Source organism: Asparagus officinalis, chromosome 5 (genome assembly GCF_001876935.1).
Source record: "Asparagus officinalis chromosome 5, Aspof.V1, whole genome shotgun sequence".
NCBI classification, from domain to species: Eukaryota; Viridiplantae; Streptophyta; class Magnoliopsida; order Asparagales; family Asparagaceae; genus Asparagus; species Asparagus officinalis.
The window spans coordinates 130,824,971-130,837,049 of NC_033798.1; the positions used below are offsets into that span (position 1 = coordinate 130,824,971).

At 39.2% G+C, this 12,079-nt stretch overlaps 1 protein-coding gene and 1 long non-coding RNA gene across 3 annotated transcripts; both read right to left on the reverse strand.

The window, feature by feature from the left end:
- On the reverse strand, window positions 1,889-8,233 carry LOC109841406. Of its 2 annotated transcripts, none has more exons than XR_002247268.1 (5): window positions 7,963-8,233; window positions 7,758-7,881; window positions 7,575-7,648; window positions 6,545-6,624; window positions 1,889-2,473 (listed from the first exon to the last, which is right to left on the reverse strand). It is a non-coding gene; the product is annotated as an uncharacterized LOC109841406 (long non-coding RNA). The 2 variants fall into 2 exon arrangements; XR_002247269.1 differs by lacking the exon at window positions 1,889-2,473 and adding an exon at window positions 6,217-6,366.
- LOC109841405 lies at window positions 2,957-3,580 on the reverse strand. Its single transcript, XM_020410361.1, has one exon. The coding sequence runs from the start codon at window positions 3,566-3,568 to the stop codon at window positions 3,041-3,043; it is 528 nt and encodes a 175-aa protein (XP_020265950.1). The 5' UTR covers window positions 3,569-3,580; the 3' UTR covers window positions 2,957-3,040.

The following is a 12,079-nucleotide window of genomic DNA, read 5'->3' on the forward strand; positions in this document are numbered from 1 at the left end:
CTGCACATTCATCATGATTATTCCCAGATAATATAATGTCGTCGACATACACAAGAAGACCCATGAACACGCCATGTTGATGATAAGTAAATAGAGAATAATCTGCCAAGGATTGAGTAAAACCATACCCCGTAAGTGCTCCGGTCAATTTATTGAACCAATTTCGTGAAGCTTGGCGTAGTCCGTAAATGGATTTACGAAGACGACAAATACGATCTCCACAATCAGTTCGAAAACCTTGAGATAGCTTCATATACACTTCCTCATCGAGATCTCCATGTAGGAAGGCATTATTCACGTCCATTTGATGTAGTTCCCATCCTCGCGCCGCTGCAACAGAAAGAAAAACTCGAACTGAAACAAGCTTTGCAACTGGTGCGAACGTCTCATGAAAATCGAGTCCCTCTACTTGCGTGAAACCCTTGGCAACGAGTCTTGCTTTGTACCGTTCCACAGTCCCGTCCGCTTTGCGCTTGACTTTGTAAACCCAACGACAGTCTATTGGCTTCTTTCCTTTAGGTAATACTTCAAGTGTCCAGGTTTGATTAGCCTCAAGCGCTTCAATTTCTTTGGCCATCGCTTCACGCCATCGTTCATTCTGAACTGCCTCTGCATATGACTTCGGTTCCACATCCGAAGTAATAGCTCCAACAAAACGCCTGTGATTCTGTGACAAATTATCAAACGTTACATAATGAGCTAAGGAATGAGGTATACCTGAGTCGCTTTCATGTCGCGGTAGCTTAGAGGAGGGGGGGTAAATGCTATCTTTATCAGTTGAAGCCTGAGGCGAAATTGCTGAAGAAATACAATCACTGTTCAGTTGAATCTGTTTGTCCTCTGCTGGTGACAAAACATCTCTATTGCCCAGCAAAATCTGCTGGTCTTGTGCCTTTGCTTTGCCATCTCGTGCACATGCGCGTATCATTGCACTAGGAAGTTGTGCACGCTGCTGCTTTGAGGAACTATGCTCATCCAAGCCGTGTGTATGGCCGCACACACGTTGCTGCAGCCCTGAATCCTTCGCTGTTTTGTTGCTGCTCAGTTTTGATTGCCCAGATTTCACTTGTGCACAGTCGTGTCTGTCTGCACAGCCATGTCGCTGTTGTTGCCCAGAAATCTGCTGCTGCCCGTGTCTGTCTGCACAGCCATGTCGATGTCTCTGCCCAGAAATCAACTTGTCGCCAGTCCTCGCTGAATAAAGAACATAACCGTCGAGACGCGCCGGTGTTTTAGTCTCTCTTCTTGGCCGTATTGCCCTCGCTGAATAAAGAACATAACCGTCGAGACGCGCCGGTGTTTTAGTCTCTCTTCTTGGCCGTATTGCCGCCCCTTCAGCTTGACCCACAACTTCACGAACTGGATCCGCACCTTCTCCCTCATCTCGAACACTAACATTAGTAGCTTCAAGTTCATTAGTTAACTCATCATCGCAACCAAAATCATCATACAACCCATACACAGGATCATTACGAGCATGAGACTTAAGCCCTTTATCACTATGTGCAAATGGAAAAATATCTTCATGAAAAGATACATCTCTTGAGTAGAAAAACTCATTTTTCTCCAAATCATAAAGTCGCCAACCCTTTTTGCCATGTGGATAGCCTACAAAAATACATCTCCTACTTCTTGAACCAAATTTATCCTTTTGCCTAGGATTATTATGTGCATAACATAGACATCCAAACACCTTGATATGATCATATATAGGTTTCTTGTCAAATAGAATTTCATAAGGCGACCTCTTATCAAGTTTAACAGTGGGTGTACGATTAATGAGATAAACTGCAGTTAAAACACATTCTCCCCAAAATTTAATAGGTAAAGAGGCTTGAAAACGGAGAGCTCTAGCCACTTCGAGGATATTCCTATGTTTCCGTTCGACTCTTCCATTTTGTTGGGGTGTATATGTACAACTAGTTTCATGCACTATTCCATTTTCCTCATAAAAAGTTCGCATAGGCCCCTCAAATTCAAGACCATTATCACTTCGAATTCGCTTCACAGATTTATCGAATTGTGTCTTGATGAATTTACAAAATAGCATAAGAAATTTTTTAGCTTCACTCTTTTCTTTCATTAAATAAACCCAAACTCCTCTACTATAATCATCAACCAAAGTGAGGAAATAGAATGCACCACATGAAGCAGGTTTTGAATATGGTCCCCATAAATCACAATGAACTAATTCAAAACAAGTAGTAGCATTACTCTTACTCAAAGGGAAAGGAGATCGTGTCTGTTTAGCTCTATAGCAAACATCACAGACAAGCTTATTTATAGAATCAAAATGACCAATATCCGAGATAAAAGATAGATGCCGACTATTTTGATGTCCCAGTCGTTGATGCCAAACTAAGTGTGAGTCATCTCGCTTTACTTTCATTGCTGAATGCGTCTGTATAGCTTTGTACCAATAAACCCCCCTCGAAAGCTCACCCGCTCCAATCAGCGTCCTCGAGGTACGGTCCTGTATTACACAAAGCTCATTAGTAAACGTTATTTGACAATTTAAGACAGAAATCAACTGAGGAATTGATATCAAATTGCAAGTCAAATGTGGCACATATAGAACATCAGTCAACACCATTTTTGGACTCAAAATAACACGACCAACCATCGTTGCCATCGTTCTCGACCCATTAGGTAAGTAAATGGGTATCGGAATTGTATTTTTGAGATCGCTCAGGAGCTCCTTCTTACCAGTCATGTGGTTCGAAGCCCCACTATCAAGCATCCAAGTAGGTGGTTTAGAATCCTTACCGGAAAGCTTTTCGGCATTATCACCAGAGCGATCCAATATGTTTAATAGTTTCTGAAATTGCTCCGTTGACAAAACCTGATTGCCTGCACTACTATTTTCTTTGTCCTGTCCCACTGTTGTCGCGGCAAAAGCCTGACCGCGCCCTCTGATCTTGTCGATGCGCTCACGTCCTCTCTTGCCCTTGTACCAAGTCGGATAGCCTTGTAGTTCAAAGCAATCCGCGACGTCGTGCCCTAACTTGTGGCAATGTGAACATCTTCTCTCCACAGCACTTCACTGTTTTGTCCAAGATTGTCCAGCTCCTCTACCCTTAGCCGTTGCGTTAACTGTCATTGCCATCACCTCTGGACGCTCCTCTTGTCCTCGCACAATCGATCGATGTCTTTCTTCTTTACTAATCATAGCATAGGCTTTGTTGAGAGGAGGTAAAGGCTCCATGTTGAGTATTTGAGATCGCACCGTACCGAAAATGGCGTCATCAAGTCCCATGAGAAATTGATGCAGTTTCTCTTCTTCGTGCTCACGAAGAAAATCATGTGCTGCTCCACAAGTACAGTTTGGCACCTTAGAATAGTTATAGAGTTCATCCCACATGCTCTTCAATTGCGTGTAGTACGCCATCACTGACATCCCATTTTGCCTAGTTGATGCAATCTGACCTTTCAACTCATGAATCCGAGGTGCATTCACAATTGAAAAACGATCACGTAGATCTTCCCAAATAGCTTTAGCTGTCTCCTCGTAGGCTATACTCGGCTGAATGGATTTTTCGATAGAGTTGAAAATCCAAGAAATCAACATCGAGTTGCAAGAGGACCAACTATTCGCCTCCGGTGTATCCGGTGCCGGCTTCTCCAAGAAATCAACATCGAGTTGCAAGAGGACCAACTATTCGCCTCCGGTGTATCCGGTGCCGGCTTCTCCAGTGTGCCATCGATAAAACCCAATTTGTTCTTTGCTCTAAGCGCATTCTTCATTGCCTTCACCCACATATCATAGTTTTCTCCATTCAGAATGCACGTGGTGATCACCGCTCCCGGGTTATCTGAAGGATGCAAAAAAAATAGAGAAGACATATCCAAACCTTTTTTGTTGGCTGTGTTTCTCTCCGTCATGATTTCGGCAAGAGAAAAAAAAGTCTTTTTTTTTCGTTGGGTTTAGGAAGGAGAAGAATGGTGGCTATGGATCTAGGAAGAAGAAAAACAAAAGTGGCGGCTATGGGAGTTTCTCTCACGGATCAATAACCCGCTCTGATACCATATAGGAACTGAGAAAGAATCTTATTGATCACTGAAAGTAAAACAGAGGATTACATCTTATACTACTCAAATAATAAACTAACCACTTATCTTAACTACATATATCTCTTATCTAATAATTAACCAACTAACTGAAAAGATATCATCAAGGATATCTTCGTATCATCAACAAGCCCTAAAAGAGAATCAATTTTATTTTTCCAAATTTTGATCAAGTACTAGCATCCAAAGAAAAAGTGATTGATTGCTTCCACTTCACAATTGCATGGTACACGTATGTTCGGTCCTCGCCACTTATGCTTTAAGAGGTTTTCTCTAGTAAGTATGGCATTTTTGACAACTAACCAAATAAAAGCCCTCACCTTAAGAGGAACTTTAATTATCCAAATGCTCTTGCTAAATGGCACCTCATGCGTCCATCATTGATAAACTTGTAAATTCCTTTGAACTTGAACTGACCTTTTCTGCAACAAGTCCAAAGACGTTTATCTTTTAAATTAGACATATTTAGCTGCATAAAGTTTTATTTGTAAAGAAGATTTTATTTTTGCTCCCTACCAGCAGAATTCAAGTCTAAAGATTGATTGCTCCCTACCAGCAGAATTCAAGATTTTAAATTAGACATATATATTTGAACTTGAACTGACCTTTCCTCCAAATGCTCTTGCTAAATGGCACCTCATGCGTCCATCATTAGAGATGATAATTGGTCCTTCTTGGTTATCACCACCAAGTGATGTGGACTCTACATGTGGCTGCTATGGGCTTCCAGTGACTAGTCAAAGCTATACTTGGCTCTAATATCCATTATTTAAACTATTCAATCATTTAATCAATATCTGATGTAGGACTCTATCTTGGGGCATCACAATCACCCCACCTTAGTTACGCGATGTCATCATCACCGCATAACAATTGGTCCTTTTTAGTATCACATCAAACGATATGGACTCTAGAGGTGGCTCTTACGGGCTTCTAGAGAAAGCTCACACGACATTCATGAGGTGTAGCACTTTGTTTCACATAACACTTAGCTCTATATTTCCCGCTGGCTAACTGTTCTGACGTCATTTGTCATGCCTCAGGATCGCGATTCTGTTGGCGCGTTGTAAGTTATGGGACCCATGGAGTACAACACATCGTTTGACTCAATCTACTACCAAAATTGATCAGTCAATATTACACTTGGCTATCAATACCTATCATTTGAACCATTCAATCACTTAATCCATATTCGATGTGAGATTAAATCTTAGGGTATCACAGTTCTTCATGAATAACATAGTTGCGCTCTAGGATGAAACCCTTGGTCTGGTAAACCATTTATCTAGAAGTTCTTGCAACTGCTCTTTAAGTTCCTTTAGTTCTATAGGACTCATTCTGTAAGGGACCTTTGAGATTGGACTTGTGTCTAGAACCAGTTCAATAAGAAATTCTATTTCCCTATTGCGTGGCATTCCGAGAAGGTCTTCTAGAAAGACATTTGAAAATTCACGCATGATATGAATTTGATCCAAACTAACTGCTTTTTGACTCAAAACTTGCACTGATGCTAGAAAATCATTGTACCCACTTCTCAACATGCAATGAGTTTGAAGAACCGATATAATGCACACAGGCTTTTACACTTACTACCCCTCAAAGCAAACTCCAATTGTTTGGGAAAAATACCACTTTCTTCCCTTGATACAAAATAAGTGCATGAATTTAGATAACCAATCCATCTCTACAATGATATCACAATCGTGCATATCAAGGATGATCAAATCTGCTGGAAGCTCCCTACCCATTATATCTATCTTACTTTTGCAGTACTTATTAGATATTAGTATGCTATTTCCTGGTGTCACTGGTACAAAATAATGCATCCTAGATGGAAAATTCAGTTTAGGATACTCATATTTTCGTCTAGGAAAACTATCCTACATGGAATTCCGTCTTGGATGTGCGTCCAGTATGTTGCCATCTAGGATGCAGTATTCTAGACGGAATTTCCGTCTAGGAAGCCTAGACGGAATATTCTAGACGGAATGTAAAACCGTCTAGGAAATATCCTAGACGGAAAAATTCCGTCTAGGAAACTCCGTCTAGGATGCATCCTAGATGGAATTTTCCATCTAGGATGCTACAGTAACATTTTTTTTTGGAGAATATGTTTTGCATGTCATCTAATATCACATGTACATATGCATAATATTGCACAACACCAAATCATATTCATATCCAACACAATCTAATTATATTCAAATAATACATTTACCAAAAAATTAGAAAGATACATAAATTGTTTACAAGCATTCCCTGCTTCTCACACTCTTACTCCAAATATTGCTCTAACCCCTGAGATCATCATTAAATTACAAGCATAAACAATCAAGATGTTGGGAATTTGAAAAGTACATATTGCATAAAATGCAGATATATAAGTTGAGCTTGTTGTATTGCAATAATTTGTGAAAATGGTTAAATTGGCAAGAGAACATATCCTGTAATTTGGTAAGATGAATATGGGACTTACCGCCATTCAGATGGGAAAATATCATTAGGAGACTTGTTATCGGTGAATTCTGTTCCAAGAATCAATCCAGTCCCTCGAATCTGCAAAAGAAATGTGATACTAGGTTTAAGTTTTCAACTTGAATATGAATTAATTTTTTGAACTATGCTCTCAGAGAAAAGAATGTCCTATTAAGCTATTGAAAACACTAGCTCTGGAAACCTAATTAATGAGATACCTCTTAAAACTGACCAAAGCAACACACATACATAAGAATTGCACAATAAAAGTTAATGGATGTAGCTATAATGTAACAGAAAAGGTCGGAAAATTGCACCTAAGAGAATTCCTTCCTATTACCTTCTTTCTCAACTCATAAAGGTAGAATGCACTCAACATAACAGGTGTAAAGAACTATACCACATGAACATAACACTCACGGGCTAAGGCGCATAGGAGCAACACCAACTATACATCGCTATTATTTTGTTTGTAGGCGACGCATCATTAAGTCTTGATTGTCTAAAATGCCAATTACACTCAACTTAATCATTTGCTCATCTTCTTACTTCTAATCTAAATTAAAAGGTCATGCAATCATTTCCCTCAAATACAAAGCAATTTTCTGCATAATCACATATCAGGAAACTTACAACTAGTTCCACAATAAGTTCATGCGACACATGCCCATCATTGCCATAGAACTAGCATAAAGCTGTGTTTTTATAATTGAACAAAGTTAATTCTTTTAGTTTGTAATGTTCCAAAGTTAATTCCTTCCTATTACCAATCCCTCGGCTGCTTCAACTGTAAAATTTAGTGAGTACAAAATGTTAGTATCAGCTAAACACATCGCATATGATCAACAATCTGACAACACGAGTGATTAGATTCGTTGCTGATTCCATGAGGTAGCAAAAGCTAGACTATTTGCTTAAATGTATTAACTAATTCCCAGCCAGGGTGTATCAAAGTTCACACGTCTTAAATGAATCAGCAATTTCTTCATCAACCTTGAGTGCATTTTCAAACACAACTAAAAAGAAATTACCTTTGAGCGTATGAGATGCACGCTCGGACTGGCGAACCATCTGGAGCGTCTCCAAGGCATCTCCAATCTCCCCTCTGGACAAAAATTGTATATCTTTTCATCAAATTCTTAACATTTAAATGCAACCCCATCAACTAAAAGCCCCCCCTCCCCCCACCGCCCCACCCAAAAAAAAGGGGGAACCTTTCATAGATCAAGGTGGACATAGCGAGCATGAACAGTTCCCTAGCATTCTCAGTATCACCACCACCTTCAAGATTCGACCGCCCTTGCTCCAATATCATCATCGCTTGAGCGTACGATTCTCCTATAAAAAGAGCAAGAGCTAATCAAAACCCAAAATTTGTTGGAAGAAGTAAAGAAATAAGTAAAATAAAAGGAAGATGACCTGATTTCTCAGATCAAGCGTGCCCGAGCGCGTACTGGATCATTTGGCGAGCGACTCCCTCGTGATGAGGAGCATCGGATCTGCTCCCCGTTGTGTAAAATCTCGAACCTAGTGATCTAGTTCCAGTCGCTGCTCTCCTTATAGCGAATTGAAACATGATAGTGAGGGTTTTGAGCTCGAGACAACGATAATGATGATGGTGAGATAGGCGGTCGATAAATAAATAAAAAGAGGGGGGAGGCAAATTTGGGTTCGGTTGAACGGAAATAAGGGCTTGTTTGGATTGAGGGGAATGAGGGTGAAGGGAAGTTAGGGGAACCATTCACCTCCATTCATCTTGTTTGGGAACACTTAGGAGGTGAAGTTAATTCACCCTAGTTCCCTTTGGTTTACCCCCTAATAGTATAAAAATTGTTACCCCCCAAATTGGGGTGTAACCAAGGGGAAGGGAATTCCCTTCCCTTCCCTTCTCTTCCCTTCACTCAGTTTCCCTTAACTTCTCTTCACCCCCTACAAATCCAAACAGGCCCTAAAGGCTTGAATTTTGGACCATAAATTGGATTGGGACTCGGGTTGTTGGATTGGGCTCTAAAAACCCAAAACCTTGGTTGGCGTTGAATTGGGCGATGGAGGGGAGCACCTTCTCGTCGTACTTGGTCCCTAGGGAGGGGGTCCGGTGAGGAGGAGAGGAGGCGGGAGAGGTGGTGGAGGCTGTGGAGGGAAAGGGAGTAGAGGGGGGAGGGAGGGGTCGAGGGTGAGGTTGAGGAGGGTGAGGGAGAGGAGGGGGAGGCGGTGGAGGGAGGAGTAGGAGCGGTGGAGTTTCGGGAATGAAAATTTGGGAATGAAATTTGGGAAGGCCGACTTTGAAAATTTATGCAGGGAAACGAAATTTGGGAATGAAATTTTTAAGGGAAGCACGCACTCTTGTGACCCACCATCCTAGACGCATCCTAGACGGAAATTTCCGTCTAGGATGCTAGCCCTATTTAAAAATAAAAAATAAAATTACTAAAATTGTCTAGGATGCTATTGTAGACGGAAATTTCCGTCTAGAATACTTTTCCTAGTCGAAAATTTTCCGTCTAGTTTAATAACAAACTAGACGGAAAAATTTCCGTCTAGGATGTGGGATTTTCTACTAGTGTGTGCTAACATTTATTTCATGCTCAAGAGTATCATATAGAAAATTTTGCTTCTTAACAACTTGTGCAGCAGTAAAGAATACGAAGCTCCAGAGTCAAAGAGTACTCGAGCAAAAGTAGAAAATGTAGGTGTGATACTCGACAACTTTATTTAAAAAGCACTTGTTCCAGAGCCCAATAGCATGGGAATGTGCATCGATCATTTTAGATCAACCGGGGGACAAAATGTACCTAGCACTATTGTAGGTTGCTCAAAGTCCACTTTACTTTTACTCCATAATGGACTTATGAGAATTTTTAACATTTAAAAACACATTCTTTTTACTCAAATTATCAATTGTAAATTTTTACTTGTACTAAAAGCACCATATTTTGGGTAGACTTTATCATATATTTTTCATGAAAATAGAATATTTGCGAATCAATACTAATAAAATTATATTTGTTAAATATACAACTTTTTAATAAATATCATACGAACATTAGTTTTAAAATACAATTGACAACATGTTTTCAATAATTTGCTACTAAAATAAAATTTATCTTATTAGAGATAAAAAAAAGTACACATTGCCAAACTCTTTTAGCAATTATATGTAAGTGAACAAAACTAACATATCTGATATAATAGTATTTCTATACAAAAATAAGATTGATATTTGATAAGTTGTGATAGGTTATTTAAAATAACCCGTTGGTGCGATGTAAGTTATGGGACCCACGGAGTGTAACATACGATTTGGTTCAATCCATTGCCAAAATTGACTAGTCAATATTACACTTAGCTTTCAAACTCCATCATGTAAACCATTCATTCACTCGATCAATATCCGAAGAGGGATTAAATGTTGAGGTATCACAATTTATCATGCTAGAAACTAACTGTACGATCATCTCCAATAAAGAAAGATACCATAGACATAGACCAATCTTTTAATTTTGATAAACCTTCCATAATGTAAATGAATTATAGGAATTTCTCTCTCTATCTCCCCACCGGGCACTACGAGGGAGGGGGTTTTCTTTGACAAGCTTTTAGACTCTGTCGTATCAGGTTCTTTGGGATATAGATGCTATCAAATCACTACAATTGATTTCTTATTGTTCTTCTTTACATGTCAGCGCCTCATTTGCATTCCACTATCCTGACTTTCATTATACTCCTTCACAAACTCATAATCTTAGTTGAGGAGCCATCTAAACTTGTCACAGCAATTGGAAAGTCAAAACCGAAGTGGGAATTGGATAATATATGTGAAGAGAAGAGCAGAAAAAGAGGAGGTGAAAACAGAGGGGAAAACAACATAAATTGAAACCATTTGCATTGTTCTTGTATTCGCAGCACTATTAGAACTGCATATCTTACAGTTTGATGTTAAGCAAGCCCTTCTCATCGGAGAGTTAGAGAAAGAAGTTTATGTTGAGCAACCGGAGAGCTTTATGGTGAAAGGACATGAAAACAAAGTATATACTCTTCGCAAGATACTTTACCGCTTGTAACAAGCCCCGAGAGCGTGGAACAACAAGACTAACTCCCATTTTCGACAAAATGGGTTTGAAAGGAGCCCAACAGAGCCATCGCTATATGTGAAAAAAATAGATGAAGACTTCCTAATTATTTGTCTTTATGTTGACGATCTTATTTATATTGGCACTAGTAAGAAACAGTAGTGTATAGTCCTTTTCTACTTGGAGCGGAATATGTAGTGCTACATGCATTGGATGCGGTCTATTTATACAGATGCTTAGAGAATTTAATTATAACGCGACATGTAGAGGATGATGTGATTCTCTATCATGACAGCATGTCGTTTTTAGTGACAGTTTTTACTTAAAGATCTCAGACAATTAGGTTATTATGGTTAATGGCTTTATAAGATAATGCATTTAATTTGATTGTCTTTTTATCATCTATATGCATATCTGGTATTGCTTATTGATGTTTCAGAAGCGTAATAAAGAAAATAACAACTCATTCTCATACGAGCAAAACAAACCCTAGGAATAGAAAACTTCTGAAAATAATAATAACTAATCTAAAGAGTTTGAAAATTTGTTCTCCTGATATAGGGTATAAAACAAAGAAAAAGTACTAAAATAACATTTCCTAAAACAATTAGACTTATTGAAATAAAATAACTAATTGGACCAAAACTCGTAGTTTGAGACTGAAGATGATTTCCTTTCACCCAAAAACTCTATTGGAACAGTGAAGCAGTTCATTTGTAGAGAACTTCTCAAGCTTCCCGAAAACATATAATAATAGCCATTCTATGGAGGGAATAAAAAATTATGATCTGTTGACGTTGGATGTCGAAATCAGGCTGAAAATCATTCTTTTTTCTTGCATTGTCCGGGCTTTTCATGAACCAATTTCTCCCAAAAGGCATTAGCAATTGCCTCTGCGTTACTTATGTCTTATTGTTGCTTGATTATCATGGCATGGAGTATATTATTATGATGTGTACATAGTACACAAAGAGAACTGGGTGCACTATTATAAAGTTACATCAGTAGGTAGTAGCTCTTATCACACAAGAGATCTCATTCGAAGCGGTGGTAGTTAACAAAGCTGAGACCGAGTGTAGGATGTTATTAGGATTGGAGCAATGACCACATTATCGTATTACCGGGTAGGACGATAGTGGGATCACTTTATTGGTCTCTCTGACTAGGTTAACATAAGGTTACTATATACTTATATGTTAAAGAGACCGAAGTGAAAATACCACGTCCGCTTTACCTCTTTACTATCTACTAGATTGAGGGTCTAACTTGATGCATGAGGTGCGAGCTTGTCGGGAGATCCCAGGAATATCGTGAGATGATATGGCAAGACAAGTTCATTACAAGGTAATGAAACTAGGATGTGTACGGTATTTATTTAATGAGGTATGCTCACACACACACACACACACACACAGAGAGAGAGAGAGAGAGAGAGAGAGAGAGAGAGAGAGAGAGAGGGAGGGAGG

Excerpts from the sequence above, each read along its gene's own strand:
- LOC109841405 (XM_020410361.1), bottom strand. The coding sequence starts at position 3,568 with ATGTTGATTTCTTGGATTTTCAACTCTATCGAAAAATCCATTCAGCCG.